Source organism: Erinaceus europaeus, chromosome 5 (assembly GCF_950295315.1).
Source record: "Erinaceus europaeus chromosome 5, mEriEur2.1, whole genome shotgun sequence".
In the NCBI taxonomy this organism is placed as follows: Eukaryota; Metazoa; Chordata; class Mammalia; order Eulipotyphla; family Erinaceidae; genus Erinaceus; species Erinaceus europaeus.
The window spans coordinates 129,775,804-129,792,684 of NC_080166.1; the positions used below are offsets into that span (position 1 = coordinate 129,775,804).

Below are 16,881 nucleotides of genomic sequence, written 5' to 3' on the forward strand. Positions count from 1 at the left end.
CCTGGCCTGGCTGCCTGATGGTCTCCCACCTCCGCCCCATTTCCTGGAGACCCCAAATGACAATCAGGAGATAATTGCAATGATTAAACCGTGCCTGTTTTTCTCACAGTGTCTGTGCAGGCAGCTGATTGGAGGAGAAGCCAGCTCTTTGCCCAGACCTCGAGCTGCGTGGAAGAGGTTCACACGTTCCTTACTCAGACATTTTACACTTTTAAATGATAAGTCGTCACGACACATAGAAAGTGACAACAAATAATACAGCCAGACGCACAGTGTGTGTGTGCGTGTGTGCGTGTGTGTACGTGTGTGTGTGTGTGTGTGTGTGTGTGTGTCCCATAGTCATAGCTTTGCTGGGGATTTTGCTCCCCAATTTTTGCCCTTTCTTTAGCTCCGCCTGATATTTTTTTTAATTTTTATTTTATTTTATTTTTTTTCCTCCAGGGTTATTGCTAGGCTCGGTGCCTGCACCATGAATCCACCGCTCCTGGAGGCCATTTCTCCCCCCTTTTGTTGCCCTTGTTGTAACTTCGTTGTGGCTATTATTATTACCCTTGTTGACACAATTCATTGTTGGATAGGACAGAGAGAAATGGAGACAGGAGGGGAAGACAGAGGAGAGAGAAAGATAGACACCTGCAGACCTGCTTCACCGCTTGTGAAGCGACTCCCCTACAGGAGGGGAGCCGGGGGCTCGAACCGGGATCCTTACGCCGGTCCCTGCGCTTTGCGCCACGTGCGCTTAACCCACTGCGCCACCGCCCGACCCCCTAATTTTTATTGTTTAAAATATTTATTTATTTATTTTCCCTTTTGTTGGCCTTTTTATTGTTGTTGTCATTATTGTTGTTTTTATTGATGTCGTCGTTGTTGGATAGGACGGAGAGAAATGGAGAGAGGAGGGGAAGACAGAGAGGGGGAGAGAAAGACAGACACCTGCAGACCTGCTTCACCGCCTGTGAAGAGACTCCCCTGCAGGTGGGGAGCCGGGGGCTCGGACTGAGATCTTTATGCCGGTCCTTGCTCTTTGCGTCACGTGTGCTTAACCTGTTGCACTACTATCCGATTCCCCTCAGCCTGATTTTGACTTTTGGAAAATACCTTTCCCAGCCATCACTGATTTTAAAAAAAAAATACTAGGATTCGTTTTCATCGGTGGTAACTATTAGCGTCAGGATAATTTATCAGTATAAAAGAAAATAGGCTTAGGGGCCAGGCAGTGTTGCACCTGATGAAACACTCACATTGTAGTGCACGAGGACCTGGGTTCAAGCCCCTGGTCCCCACCTACAGTGGGGAAGCTTCACGAGTGGTGAAGCAGGGCTGCTGGTGTCTTTCTCCCTCTCTTATCTCCCCCTCCCCTCTCAATTTCTATCTCTGTCCAATAATAAATAAAAAGAATAAAAATATTCTAAAGAAAGGAAGGGAGAGAGAGAGGAAAAAAAAAAAAAGGAAGCAAGGAAGGAGAATCAGAAAACAGGCTCAGTCAGCCTGCATAGTTTCAGGTAATTTCCTGCTAATTTGGCACTGAAGAAATAAACTTATTTCTCCAGGAACCATCTCCAGGGATTGGGAGATTATTTTGTTGTTGTTTGTACCATTCTCTCAAGCTGACAGGATTTAAACATGTATTTTTCTCACCCTCTTGCCTTAAAGAAAAAAAAAAGACATCTTTTCACTAAGTCCTTTAAGACAGCCGCTCGCTTCACAGAGGCAGAGAGCCTTGAGTCCTTAAAGGTGTTCACAAAAGGCATCAACCTCAACTCCTTTTCTCTGGAACCAGAGCCTTTGGCTTCAGTTTTGTGCTGGCTCAGGGAGTGAGGAGACGTGCGAGTTCTGTTCATTTGAAGGAACGTGGAAAAAAAAAAAAAAAAACACAGCCCCATCTTATCCTGACCACATCTCTGTCCTCTCTCCCTGAGCCTCTGGGCTCTGCGTGTTCTGTGCAAACCCCAGGGATTTCCCCTCTCGCCCTGGGGTGGGGTAGCTGGAGGGATGGTCAGACTAGAAGGCCCCAGAGCCAGAAGCCACCTCTCTCTCCCTGTCTTCTCTGCTGTGGGCCTCTCCCCGACCCCTGGGGCTGAAGACAAGGAGTCAGCCCCCTGTTTCTCTTTCTTTTGTGACCTACGATGGCTCCTTCCATCTCTGCTGAAATACTGTACAGTGTTGGGAGGCAGGGTGCGGGGCGGGGGGTCCTGCTCCCTCTCTCTTTAACACAGGCTGTTAGGCTGGGGAGCTCACCTGTCTTTTCCAGGCTGGGGAGAGGGTGATAGGAGGCTCAAAGGAGGAAGTTATGATCAGAGGGTAGCAGCACCTCTTAACCAAATTGGGTTGAGGGTGGAGGGCTTTTTCTTGGCGGCTGGGATGGGGAGTGGTGACTATGTCTTTCTCCCTCCAAATGCAGGGTTCCGGGCATCTGTGTTGCAAGGCCCCCAGCCTCCATCAGTGTGATGGAGCCAGCAGCAGGGCTGATATTGATCCCTGCTTTGGGGAGACCCCCCCTCCTGAGGCAGAAGTGGGGAGAGGGGGGCCTGGGTAGTCCTCCGAGCCTTCTGTCTGGTTTGGCAGAAAAACACACAATGTGGGACAACAAAGAAGGCTCCTTTTTCTTTTCTTTTTATATTTCCCCCCTTCCTTCCATCACTCTTACTTCCACCATCACCCCCTCATCCAAAAGGGGGGAGGCTTTAATGTTTTTTGGCTGTTCGCTGTGACTTGGAGCTCAATCTTGCACTGAGACTGCGGTCTCCTGAGCAGGTGGGAAGGCTTACGAGGTGTCCCCCGCCTGGCTCCTGGGCATAGCAGAGGCTTGGGTGGAAGTGACTGGGGTTCTTTGCAGTAGGGAGACACCCCCCCATTTTCTTTTTCTGTGGCAGAGGAGTCTAGGTGGCTCCTCTGTTATTCTGAGCTGCCAGGCCCTGTCAGGTGGGTCTCTAGACCGTAGCCTCCTGGGGTCACATCCCCACGGCTAGTGACACCAGCCGGCCGCCATCCCTGAGATCACTTTCCCTCCAGCCCCGTCCGTGACGGATCGACCTGTCTTCTGCCCGGATGTTCTGCTCAGGAAGGAGCCATATGTCACTGGCACCGTTTCCTGTGTCTTCTATACAGTTGTAAGCCAGTGGGCTGGGAACATTTTTTTTTGGGGGGGGAGGAAGCCCTTGCCTTTCAGGTCCCTTTGCTACTTAAAAGCTAGCACCTTGATGCACTGGGGGCTTCCTGGGTGGCAAAAAGAAGGTTCAGGTGTATATGTGGGGCTCCACCTTTGAGGATTTAGGACCCCCCCTCACACCCTCGAAGCCATGCTTTCTCTGTCAGAAGCACTCAGGATGGGGCATACGGGGATGGGTGAGGGCAGGCGATGGGGGGGGACAGGGTGTGTGGAATCGTGTTGGTGACTCCCCGTCTGCTGCAGGCAGCCCTCAGCCCATTAGAGGGGTCTCCCCTGTGTGGGAAGAGCGCAGCTGTCACTGTAAATCTCATCCCAGAACTGTATCGCCCCCATTCTGTTGGCTCTGAAGGATGAAATTGAGAAATGGACTGCGGTGCAGTCATCCTGCACGGCTCCAATTCTCGGCCTTCGCCATCATTCTCATGCTTTTATTCCACATCAAATAACATTAGCCAGGCCACACTGCCGAGGCTCCACTCTGAACCTCCTCCTACCCACCCCCTTCCCTTTCAAGTCCGTTTTTTTTTTTTGGAGGGGGGGTAAGGTGGGGGATGGGTAGCCTTTTCCGTTCTGAGGGTGGGCTTTTGTGCCTCTCTCTCTCTCTCAGTCTTCCTCTCTCCCTCTCACTCTTCTCTCTCTTCCTCTATTCCTCTCTCTCTTCCTTTCTCTCTCTTTCTCCTTCTCCTTCATCTCTCTTCCACTTCCTGGTCCCCCTCACACTGGCAGTTCCTGTCTCATCCCCAAAATTCTCCACCTCACGTGTCCTCAAGAAAGCAGTGGGGCTGGGCGGGGAGGGGGGGGACGGGGGAAGGGACGGTGGCTGGAGAAGGTTCTGGGTCTTTTCATTTGGGCAAAGGAGCCCTTGAGAACTTGGTGGGAGGATGTGGAGTGTGTGTGTGTGTGTGTGTGTGTGTGTGTGTGTGTGTGTGTGTGTAGGGAGCTTGCATCAGAAAGAAGTCGTAGTTCTTACATCATTAGCACAACAAAGCCTCTCCTATAAGCTTGAAGATAAAAGTCTCCAGGGAAAGGCGGGGGTGGGGGGGTCCTCTGAGAATAAATGGGGCTTGATAGATTTCCATATCATTTATAACTTCCCTTAATTACACTTGGAAGCCTTGCCAGGAAAGCGGTGAAATTGGCAGCCGGCGTCCATTAGAGTCATTTTGCCGACCGCGACAAGCAGCTGGCCGGATGGGCTGTTTCCCATCATTCACGATTAACCATCAGCCGGGGAGGTGGGGGGTGCCAGCACCCCAAAAACTCATGGGGGTCTGCTGCCTGCATAGGTCCGAGCTGGTGCGTTTATTTTTATTTTATTATTATTATTGTTATTATCATTAATTGCCTCCAGGGTGATTACTGGGGCTTGGTGCCAGCACTACAAATCCAGTGCTCCTGGTGGCCATTTTTTCCATTTTATTGGACAGGACAGAGAAATGGAGAGAGGAGGGAAAGACACAGAGGGAGAGAGAAAGACAGACACCTGCAGACCTGCTTCACCACTTGCTAAGCATCCCTGCTGCAGGTGGGGGGGGGGGTCTCGAACCCAGATCCTTGAGTGGCTCCTTATGCTTCCTCCTATGTGCACTTAGCCAAGTGCGCCACTGCCCGGCCCCTGTGCGCTAATTGATTTATCCGGAGGGCCACACTGGCCCCCGGTTAACGAGTAAGCTCAGGAAGAGGCAGGTGTGAATCCTGGCCCTCCTGTCTGAACACGAGGTGCCTGGGGTGTGGCCTGCCACGCTACCACCAGGAGGTGGGGCCACGTGTGAGGCCTTTGGGACATAGCCCCACAGCCCATCACTGTGAGTAAGGCTTTGGGCAGGGGTGGGGGATGCTTCCCCAAAGTGTCAGGCAGTGTGTGCCCCAGCCGGCTGTGGGAACCACACTTTGGGAGCCTTTCCTTGCTCAGTGAACACCGTAGAGTGATGGGGTGACGGAGAGATGGGAGGTGTCCTGCTGCCTTCCGGGAGACCAGAGCTTGCAGCCCATCCAAGGGGGTCAGGTGGGGATCCCCTGGTCACAGCGCCCTCTGCAGCCTCACCCACCCGGACTGAGCCCTACTCGTCTGTCTGTCTGAGTTGGACCATTCAGGGATGAAATGGCTTGACTGGTCCACCTGCAAGATGATCTTCATGTCTGTCCTCTTGTATCCCTGTGGGCATGTGCAGAACAGCTCAGCAGACCTGGTCTCAGGTCTTCGTGGGGAACCCAAGAACCCCTCCCCTCAGGGGCGAGCGATCCCTTGAACATAGGCGGGGCAGCTAAGACCAGTCAGGGTGGGTTGGGGAGGGAGACTGAGCACCACACAGTGGGCAGAGCAGGGGCCCAGGGCTGCTCATAGCTGGGGGTGGGGGACACTCTCTCTGAAGTCCTTTGGATCAAATTTCAGAGCCCCACAAGCAGAGGGACGGGGGTGTGTTCACTTTGGCGCCCTCTGTGGCCCAAACAGAAGCCGTGTTGTCCTGACAAAATGCGGTTCTGGTCACCTGTGTATCACCTCTTTAAGAGTCCCCTGCAGGGAGTCGGGCAGTAGCGCAGGTGGCGCTAAGGACTGGCATAAGGATCCTGGTTCAAGCCCCCGGCTCCCCACTGTCGCTTCATAGGCGGTGAAGCAGGTCTGCAGGTGTCTGTCTTTCTCTCCCCCTCTCTGTCTTCCCCTCCTCTCTCCATTTCTCTCTGTCCTATCCAACAACGACAACATCAATAATAACTACAACAATAAAACAAAGGCAACAAAAGGAAATAAAAAAAAAAAGAAGTAAGAGTCCCCTGCATTCAGAAGTGCTCGAAGCAGGTGATGTCATGCCTGGTTGAGCAGACATGTTACCATGTGCAAGGACCTGGGTTCAAGGTCCAGGGCCCCGCCTGCAGGAGGGAAGCTTTACGAGTGGTGGAGCAGGTCTGCAAGTCTCTCTTCCTCTCTGTCTCCCTCTCACCTCTCAGTTTCCCTCTGTCCTACTAAATTAAAAAAAAAATGGGGGTCGGGCGGTAGCACAGCAGGCTAAGCGCACATGGTGCAAAGCACAAGGACCGGCGTAAAGATCCCAGTTCGAGCTCCCAGCTCCCCACCTGCAGGGGAGTCTCTTTACAAGCGGTGAAGCAGGTCTGCAGGTGTCTGTCTTTCTTTCCCCCTCTCTGTTTTCCCCTCCCCTCTCCATTTCTCTCTGTCCTATCCAACAAAGATGACAACAACAACAACAATAATAATAATGATAAATAACAAGGGCAAAAAAGGGAAAAATAGCCTCTAGGAACATAGTGCTGGCACTGAGCCCCAGCAAGCAAAAAAAAAAAAAAAGAAAAAATAGAGGGCAGAGGTAGATAGCAATATAGTTATGCAGAGACTCTCATGCCTGAGGCTCTGAAGTCCTAGGTTCAGTCCCCTGCACCACCATAAGCCAGAGCTGATCAGTACTCTGGTAGAGAGAGAGAGAGAGAGAGAGAGAGAGAAATAAAAGGCCCAGGGCAGCCAATTGTGGAACCTGTTCTCATTCATTCCTGAAGAGAAGGAACTTTCTGGAAGTTGTGCCCTGGTGCCCAGAGAACCGTGTGTGTGCTCTGTGAGTGCTGCCCACGTACGTGTACACGCAGAGGGTGAGCTGGGCACCGGGTGGGCGACAGCTGTGGCCGGTACAGTGAGAGCCCCTCTGGTGTCACCCTGGGCACGTGGGCTTGTGTCCTCTTGCCATCTGCACCCACTGCTGTTCACTTCCTGGAAGGTGGCGTGCGTTAGCCCCACGGAACTCTGGTGCTAGCGGTGGACTGACCAGGGCCAAGTGGGGCGGGTCCCATCCCGGGAGCCCAAGGATAGGGTGGCAGCTCTGAGCCAGTCTTACCAGCAGAAGAAACCCAGCTGGGGGCATGGGGGCACTCACTGGTTCCCAGGATGCAAAGGGAAACTCCCAGATCCCAGAGGCTGACTCCTGATTTCTGGACGCAGTTTGTGGTGTGGGCCAGATTGCCCACCCCCCACCTACCTCCCCGGCCAGGTTCCTCAGAGGCTGGGCAGACAGTCAGACCAGAATCAGGCAGACCTGTGAGAACAGCAGGGAGAAATGTCTTCCTGTCCACAAGGGAGATGCCCAGAACTCTGAGCCTCTTACCATGTGCCCTCCACATCAACTTTTTTTTGCCTCCAGGGTTATTGCTGGGGCTCGCTGCCTGCACTATGAATCCACTGCTCCTGGAGTCTATTTTTCCCGTTTTGTTGCCCTTGTTGTTGTGCTTGTTGTAGTTGTTATTGTTGTCATAGCTGTTGTTGTTGGATAGGACAGAGAGAAGTGGAGAGAGGAGGGCAAGACAGAGAGGGGGAGAGAAAGACAGACACACCTGCAGACCTGCTTCACCGCCTGTGAAGCGACTCCCCTGCAGTTGGGGAGCCAGAGGGCTCAAACCGGGATCCTCACGCCGGTCCTTGTGCTTTGCGCCACCTGCACTTAACCCGTTGCACTACCGCCCGACTCCCCCACATCAACTTTTATAAGAAATATTCTCCCTTTTGTTTTTCTTTATTAGAGCATAAAAAACTTGAGAGAGGAAGGAGAGAGAGAGAGAGACAGAGGGACCTGCTGCCCTGCTTCACCTCTCATGAAGTTTCCCCCTGCAGGTGGAGAGCCAGGGCTTGAACCCAGGTCCTTGTGCATGGCAACGTGTGCACTCAACCAGACAGCGCTGCCTGGCCCCTTGGACATTGTCCTTAAAGAAACAGAAAGCACAAGGTTAAGCTCACATAGTTAAGCACCAAGATGCCGTTCGAGCCATCGGTTCCCACTTACGGGGGGGGGGGGTGGTGGTGGTGGGGGGAATTAACAAGTGGTGAAGGATATCTGCAGATATCTCCTTCTCTCCCTTCCCCCTCTCAATTTCTCTTTGTCCTATCCAATAAAATGGCAAAAATGACCGCCAAGAGCAGTGGATTCATAGTGCCAGCACCAAGCCCCAGCCATAACCCTGGAGGAAGAAAAGAAAGAGATAAACATTGATTGATTTATCAATGGGAAGGAGAACCAGAGCAAGTCTCTGGCCCAGAAGATGCTGGATCGGACTTGGCAATCTTGCACTTTCGAGTTCCACCCTTGGCCCACTGTGTCTCCTCTCAGGCTGCACCTCAGCAGAGTCATAAGTAGCTTAGCTGAGTCAGGGGACCTTGGGAAGAAGGACGGGCCGCTCAGAAGGCTGCCCAAACTGAACAGAGGCAGGCAGACACCCATCCCCTTCTCCCTGGCCCTGTCCCCTCCTTGAGATGCCCTGGCCTCCGACGTCACCTCCATTCTGCCACCAGGGCCTCCAGAATTCACCGTTGTCATTGCTGCGGGTGGATCCCTGTCACCCCCAGAAGCCCTCAGGGGGCCCCTGTAGCTGGGATGTCTAGTGGTCAGATTGGGGTGCGGACCCTGGGTACCCCCTGTTCCATCTGTGGTGCTAAGTGGCAGGTGCTTAGTCCATCTCCCCTGGCCCCCACCTGCCTTTGGAAAGAGAAGATGATAAATTACTAGGCTCTCTCTGAAACGGAGGCAAGGGGCCGCTCTGCACCCCCAGCCCGGTGTCTGCAGGCCCCGGAACCACTTCCTGCATTTAGAAGGGCAGCCCCTCCCACCTTCAGCCCCCAGCTATTCACCTGCCAGGCCACACAGGTGTGGGGGACAAGCCCAGCAAAGGGCCCCTGCAGAGTTGCAGCGCCCGGCTCTCGGGCCCGGACCATGTGTCCCTGCCAGCTCTGAAGCTTGGCATCTCCTCCCTCCTTCGCTTCCTGGGCCAGGAAGATGTAGCCCACCACCCAATGGGAGGGAGGGCTCCCCATCTTGCTGCCAGGAGACAGCTTGTGCCACCCGGGGGGTATCGGGAGGGACCGAGGGATTATCTGGGGGCTTCAGGAAAGGAGTTTCGCCAGGCATAGCTGACGGGGGTTGGCTGTCCACACTCCCCCCCACCCCAACTTCCTCCTCCTGAAGACTAAGAGGCCAGTCATCAGTCCACCCCTGGGCGGAGCCCCCCTGAGTCCCAGCCAGCTTTCTGGTCTTCCTGTGTGGAAGAAGGCAGACGTCTGCACAGGAAGCCACTGGGCACCATTCTGGAAGCTTCTCCCTGCATTGGGAGGGGTTCTGGGAGCTGCCCTACTGTGCACCTGTGGTTCCTGGGACAGTGACCTTGATGCGGGCTTGGCATGAGCTCCCCTTCAGTTTTGCACGGGGATAGATAGCATAATGGTTATGCAAAAAGACTGTCATGCCTGAGACTCCAAAGTCCCAGGTTCAATCCCCCACACCACCATAAACCAGAGCTGAACCGTGCTCTGGTGTTTCTCTCTGTGTCTGTGTCTTTCTTTCTCTTCATATCACTCAAAAATAAAAAATAAATAAAATACAAAAAAAAATACTTCAGTTTTTGGTAACAGCAGTGTGCGTGTGTGTGTGTGTGTGTGTGTGTGTGTGTGTATGTATGTATGTATCTATCTATGAGAGAGAACCCAGAGCACAGCACCCCCATTACTAACAACCCTCCCTATTCTGAGTCTGTCCCAGTGCCACAGGGGATCGAACCCAGGACCTCTGGCGTGCATGTGCTCAGCTACTTGCCCGCCCAGGAATGGTTTTCAAGGAGAAAAAAAAAAATGCATAGGAGAGCAGTCTGCCCTGGGGACTGTGTCACCACGGTTGTGTTCGGTCAGGGTTGTGTAGGCCTGGAACATACGTGTCACCCACAAAATATGTCCCGGCCCCAGCAGCACCCCACCCGCCTTGCAAACCACAGACCTCTCCTTGAGATTTGTCAGTCATGGACATTCTGAGCCGCAGAAAGCTTCCTGTTGTTCCCGATCCCTGCAATTCTGGCAGAGAGGATGCCTCACAGCCTGCACCTCAACCCCTCCAAGGCCAGGACTTTTTCTTTCCTTCTCTTCTCTCCTCTCCTCTCCTCTCCCTCCCTCCCTCCCTCCCTCCCTCCCTCCCTCCCTTCCTTCCTTCCTTCCTTCCATCCTTTCTCTCTTTCTTTCTTTCTTTCTTTTTTTTTTTTGTTTTTGCCTCCAGGGTTATCGCTGAGGCTTGGTGTGGACACTATGAACCCACTGCTTTTGTCTACCATCTTTTTCCTCTTTTTTTTTTTTCCTCCCTTCCATTTTATTGGATAGGACAGAGAAATTGAGAGGGGAGAGGGGAGAAAGAAGGATAGAGAAAGACATTTGCAGACCTGCTTCACCTTTTGTGAAGCATCCCTCCTGTGGGTGGGGAGGTGGGGGTTCGAACCCAGATCCTTGCACTGGTCCTTGTGCTTAGAGCTATGTGTGCTTAACCAAATGCACCACCACCTGCCCCCCCTTCCTTCCTTTCTTTAACGAGGGCTTGATGCCAGTCCAAAGAAAAGCCGTCTTTCCTGCCGTCCCCCAAGGTGAGCGTGGTGTAGCCCCGCGTCAAGTTGTGGCCGCCATCTGGAGGACGTCCCAGAGTCCTGGATCCGGCCCCCGAGTGCAGAGTCAGAACCTTCTAGTCCTCATACACCGTTTCTGGCTCGTCTTCCAGGTGGCGGAAGGGCAGGAGATCTGTGTGATTGAAGCTATGAAGATGCAGAACAGCCTGGCAGCCGGGAAGGCGGGCAAGGTATGTCCCAAAGGCAGGCCAGCCTGAGGGGGCCGCAAAGGGGCTGCCCTCCTCGCTCCCCTCAACCCCATGGGGAGCTGACTCTCCAACCCGAGGACTGTGATGTCTTTCCAATTCAGGGGCCTTCCATTTTATTTATTTATTTTTATTTTTGATTAGTGATTGAATAATGATGAGCAAGACTGTAAGATCACAGGGGTACGATTCCACACAGTTCCCACCACCAGAGTTCCATGCCCCATCCCCTCCATTGGAAACTTCCCTATTCTTTATCCCTCTGGGAGCATTGACCCAAATTCTTTTTTTTTTAAATTTTTTTTAAACTTATTTACTTATTATTGGATAGAGACAGAGGGAAGTTGAGGGGAGGAGGAGATAGAGAGGGAGAGAGACAGAGAGACACCTGCAGCCCTGCTTCACCACTTGTGAAGCTTTCCCCCTGCAGATGGGGACCAGGGGCTTGAACCCGGGTCCTTGCACACTGTAGCATGAGCGCTTAACCAGGTGTGCCACCGCTTGGTCCCTGGACCCAAATTCTTTATGGGATGCAGAAGGTGGAAGCTCTGGCTTCTCTATTTACTTCTCCACTGGACATGGGCATTGACAGGTGGATCCACACCCCCAGCCTGTTTCTGTCTTTCCCTAGTGGGGCAGGGCTCTGGGGAGGTGGAGCTCCAGGACACACTGGTGAGGTTGCCTGCCCAGGGAGGTCAGGATTGCATCATGGCAGCACCTGCAACTTGGTGACTGAGCCTTTCATATTTATTTATTTATTTCCTTTTTTGTTGCCCTTGTTTTTTATAGTTATTATTGCTGTTGTTATTGGTGGTGGTGTTGTTGGATAGGACAGAGAGAAATGGAGAGAGGAGGGGAAGACAGAGAGGGGGAGAGAAAGACACCTGCAGACCTCTTTCACCGCCTGTGAAGTGACTCCCCTGCAGGTGGGGAGCCGGGAGCTTGAACTTTTTTTTTTTTAGTGTTCACATCTACCTTCGAGGAGGCAGGATCAGTCTGTGTCTTGGGTGGCACCACAGCAGAATGTGGCTTTGAAGCTCTCGGGTCACCTCTCCCAGTTGGAGGTCAGGTCCCCGGTACCCCCAGGCAGCACTCGGTGGCAGGGAGGAAGCACTGCAGCAGTGGGCCCATCAGGAGTGGAACTGGGCAGCATGTCTCCTGGAAGGTCCTCTTTACTTTCACCAAAGGGCACAGGGTGGCTGACCGGCCCTGCTCTGGAGGGTGGCTTGGTCTGGAAGGGTCACTTGCTGAAGCTCTGTGGGGTCAGAGTGGGGCTCGGGGACACAGTGTCCCCTCAGTGAGGCCTAGCCAGGGGGACATCTGGCGCTCAAGCCAAGAAGTACCCATATTTCACAGTGATGCTTGCATCAGGGAACTGCAGAGTCTTTCCACCATGAATGGAAATGAGACTCAGAAAAACAGGCTTTTGGGAGTCGGGCTGTAGTGCAGCGGGTTAAGCGCAGGTGGCGCAAAGCACAAGGACCAGCATAAGGATCCCGGTTCGAACCCCGGCTCCCCACCTGCAGGGGAGTCGCTTCACAGGTGGTGAAGCAGGTCTGCAGGTGTCTATCTTTCTCTCCTCCTCTCTGTCTTCCCCTCCTCTCTCCATTTCTCTCTGTCCTATCCAACAACGACAACAACAATAATAACTACAACAATAAAACAACAAGGGCAACAAAAGGGAATAAATAAATAAAATAAATATTAAAAAAAGAAAAACAGGCTTTTTTTGGGGGGGTGGATGGGGTGCAGTCCAGTCCCAGCGGTGGGGTGCAGTCCAGTCCCAGCGGTGGGGAGCAGTCCTGCGCTGGCTTGCCAGGTTGGAAGGGATCAGTGGGGGCTGTGCTTGTGCCCCTCGAAAGGGGATTCGGAACTGAGGAGGATGTGCTTTGTAATTTTTCAGAACCCTGATCACTCTCTCTGCCACCAGGGCTACTGTTGGGGCTCAGTGCTTGCACAGCTCCTCTGTTCCCAGCATGATTTTTAAAATAGAGGGCATCACTCACACACACACACACACACACACACACACACACACACACACACACACACACACACACACACGGGTGTGGGGGGAGACTGACCTGCAGCACTGCTCACCCACTCTGGAAGCTTCCCCGCTTGCTGATGGGAGGCAGGGGCTTGAACCAGAGTTCTCACTCTTAGTAACATGTGTTCTACTGCGTGAACACTACCCCCCCCCCCCACTACTGCTTTTTCCCAAAGTGGCTTCTGCTCCCGGAATAGCATCTGTTCTTCTGTCCGTAAGGATACTCACTCTTTATGTAAGCTGTGTACATTCTGGGGGATTTCCTCCTCTCAGAAGAACTTGTCCTAGTTGAGGGGGATTTAGAATATCTGGCTGAGGTGGAGTCTGAGCTTCCTAGGGGACCCACACATGCAAAGGCTGGGTGTCCCACAGCCATCGCAGCCCCAAGATGGAGTCCTTCCCACCCACAGCAGGCCAGGTTCTGGGAGGCAGGGTGGGGTTCCCTCCTGGGAGGAAAGGTTGGCGGAGGAAGCAGGCCTGCTAGTAGCACCAGGCTCCATTGGCATTACAGCAACACAGCATAACAGCAGAGGCCACAGATGGTTCAGGTGGCTGAGAGCAGACTGACCTCTGGCCAGGGAGGCCTCTGAGGGTTCTCTCAGGGTTCTACACAGGTCAGGGAGACCTCGGGCCAGTCTTGAAGGCTCCACACAGAGCCCTGGGGTCATGGGGACACGGGCCTGGCACTTGTGACACTCTCCTTACCTCCCACTTGCCAGCCAGCTCTAACCCCTTACTCTTTTTCACTGCATGCAAAATCCTCTATTCGGGTAGCCATCCCCCCCAACACACACACACACACACACACACCCTTCTACCTCCAGTCCACTCCCTTCTCATTTCAATCCTGAGCAGTGAACTTTGGTACCGATGGATGGAGCTTAAAGGAATCCTGTGAAGTGACATCAGCCAGAAAGGGAAGGATGAATATGGATGGTCTCACTCGGGGACAGAAGTTGAGAAATCAGAACAGAAGGGGAAACACAGAGCAGAACTTGGACTGGAGGTGGTGTATGGCACCAAAGTAAAGGATTCTGGGGTGGCGTTGGGGAGGGGGACGCTTTCAGGTCCTGGTGCAGGATGGAGGAGGAGGACCGGGATCCTTACGGTGGTCCTTGCGCTTTGAGCCACGTGCGCTTAACCTGCTGCGCTACCGCCCAACTCCCCTCTTTTTTTTTTTTGATGTTTTTATTTTATTGAGCAGAGACAGAAATCGAGAGGGGAAAGGGAGATAAAGAGAGAGAGAGAAAGAGACATTTGGAGCCCTGCTTCTCCCCCCTCCACTCACAGGGTGGAGTGGGGGCTTGAACCTGGATTTCTCCTTGTGCTTGGGAATGCATGTGCTTAACCCTGAAGATTTAGTTTTAAGTGATGCTTTGTGAGTTGAAGCTGTCTAAGAGATTGATAGATGCCCTGAGTTCCCAGAACCCATGTGGCCTGAAACTCCCAGCTTTTCAGAAGTGGCAGGGCCCTGGGCACCAGTGTCAAGAAAATGGGAGCCCCTTGTACCAGTCGACAGGGGAACGGGGTGGGGAGGTGTGTCCCGACAGTGTTCGGGGCTCCCCCGAAGATGGACAAGACTATATACCCTTCTGACCTGGTTACTAATTCTCTCTCTCTCTCTCTCTCTCTCTCTCTCCTCCCTCTCCCTCTCTCTCCCCCTTCCTCTCGCCTAAATCCAAGGTGAAGTCAGTGCGGTGTAAAGCCGGAGACACCGTGGGAGAAGGCGATCTGCTGGTGGAGCTGGACTGAAGTATTTATAGCCTCCCAGTCATCACCCAGTTAATTAGCCATTTGTTCCATGTGCCTCCACGCTAGGTCTATCCAAGCCTTCCTCGGGGACTCCCCTGGGTGGCAGATTTTCCCATGGTCATATTTATTCCACATATAGTCAAAACCAACATTCTGCCAACAACCAAAAAAAAAATCACCAATGGAAATTTCGTATTGATATAAATACTTGTACATATGATTTGTACTTCTGCTGTGAAATTTCCTCGTGTCAAAACGAAATCAATAAAACCGAACATTTGTCTAAATATTAGTTTGCCTTTTTTTTTTAATTCCCCCCCCTTTCAAATGAAGATAACGTACAGAGAAGCTTTGGGTTGAGCCAGGAGGCTGCAAATACGCACATTTCGCTTCCATCCGTTAAAGGACAGGCACCGACAGCCCGCTTGCCGCTGTCCTGTCAGAAGTCTGATTCCCTGGGTTGAGGCCTGGCGGTTCCTCTTTCCTCCCGGTGGAGGGGATGGCTTCAGAAGTGCCTCTGTCTACCTGTCTCTGTCAGTCCTGTGCACTGACATTATAGGTTTGGCCAAATTGTATCACAACTGGGTTCCCTGACTCTGATGTGTGTGTGCGTGCGTGAGCACGTGTGTGTGTGTGTGTGTGTGTGTGTGTGTGTGTGTGTAGGGACGGGGTGTCACCATCCTTGGGTGTGTGTGTGTTTCCCATGAAGCCGGAAAGGCTGACAATAACGAGGGTGTTTGCTTACCAGATGCAGTGGCACTGAGTCTACCATTAAGTCCTCGGGTGCAGGGAGGGGACCCGCCATCAGCAGCTACGGGGCGGGGTGGGGTGAGTAGCTCCTGGGACTCCAATGAGACCTCTCTCTCTCTCTCTCTCTCTTTCACACACACACACACACACACACACACACACACACACACACACACACACACACACAATGCTCTGTCATGTGCTGCCTGGGGCTGGCGCTGACAGATCCTTAGATGGAGGTGGGTAGTAATTGGTACTTGGTGCCTTTGCTAAAATTACGCTTGGCACTTGCTGCTTGTGTTGAGCTAGCTTTCTGTCAGGCCTGAAGAACAAATGACTCATGTGTGCGTTCTCCTGGGAAAAGGCCACCCCCAAACGCAGCTCCCTGGGTGGGGGAGGCAGAGCTGGCACCTCTCCTGCAGAGGCTTCTGGGGAGCTTCCACCTGATACTGAGTGTTCAGCTGCTCTGCCAGCAAGGGGGTGCTCGCAGTTTGGCAAGGTGCAAAGACAGAGATCCTTTTGCCAGTAGACCCCCCCCCCCGCCCTGGGCAAACAATAGCACCAAGAACCATTGATGAGAGAGAGAGAGAGAGAACACCAGAGTGTCACTCTGGCACTTGTGATGCTGGGAATGGGAATTGGGAACCTCATGCCTGAGAGTCCAGGGGGCACCTCCTCCAGTGTCTGCACTGTGTGCTTCATTTTTTTTTAACTTTAAAATATATCTTATTAATTTTACTTTAGAGAGAGAGATAGAGATACCAGAGCACTGATCAGCTCTGGCTTATGGTGGTACTGGGGATTGAAATTAGAACTTCAGAGTCTCAGCCATGAGAGCCTCTTGCATAACCACTCTGTTGTCTCCTCGATCCTTCTCTGTCTCTCTTTTAAATTATTATTATTAGTGATTTAATAATGATTAACAAGATTGTAAGATAACAGGGATACAATTCCACACAGTTCCCACCACCAGAGTTCCATATCCCATCCCCTCCACTGGAAGCTTCCCTATTCTTTAACCCTCTGGGAGTATGGACCAAAGATCTTTATGGGGAACAGAAGGTGGAGTTCTGGCTTCTGTCATTGCTTCTCCGCTGGACATGGGTGTTGGCAGGTGGATCCACACCCCCAGCCTGTTTCTGTCTTTCCCTGTGGGCAGGGCTCTGGGGAGGTGAGACTTCAGGACACATGGGAGAAGTTGTCTGCTCAAGGAAGTCAGGATGACGTCATGGTAGCACTTGCACCTTGGGGGCTGGAAGTACCCTGCATATGCTCTTATATCTCCCCAGGAGGTCCAGTTTCACTTTAAATGACTGACCTGAACACTCTCTAACAAAATGATCTGAACACCATTACAAGGCTGTTACTATATTCACCAAAAAACCCCACAGAACACTGCCTGTTTCTCCCGGCCTTTTCATTCAAGGGAGCCATCCCAAAGCAGCTTAAAAAATTTTTTTATTAGTGATTTTAAAAAATGGTAAGCTAGCAGGGGGTATAATTTCATATGGTTCCCACCACCAGAGTTCTGTAGTCCACATTCCCTCCAC

At 52.5% G+C, this 16,881-nt stretch overlaps 1 protein-coding gene across 3 annotated transcripts in view; it reads left to right on the forward strand.

Moving 5' to 3' along the window:
• The window catches only part of PCCA (propionyl-CoA carboxylase subunit alpha), a 351,955-nt gene extending 337,087 nt beyond the window's left edge, over window positions 1-14,868 (forward strand). For all 3 annotated transcript variants that reach the window (XM_060191819.1, XM_060191818.1, XM_060191817.1), the window contains 2 exons: window positions 10,687-10,764; window positions 14,513-14,868. In XM_060191819.1, the coding sequence (XP_060047802.1) occupies window positions 10,687-10,764; window positions 14,513-14,581 (147 nt within the window). In that variant the 3' untranslated portion in view covers window positions 14,582-14,868. The remainder of the gene's footprint in view (window positions 1-10,686; window positions 10,765-14,512) is intronic.
• Window positions 14,869-16,881: the final 2,013 nt, after the last annotated feature.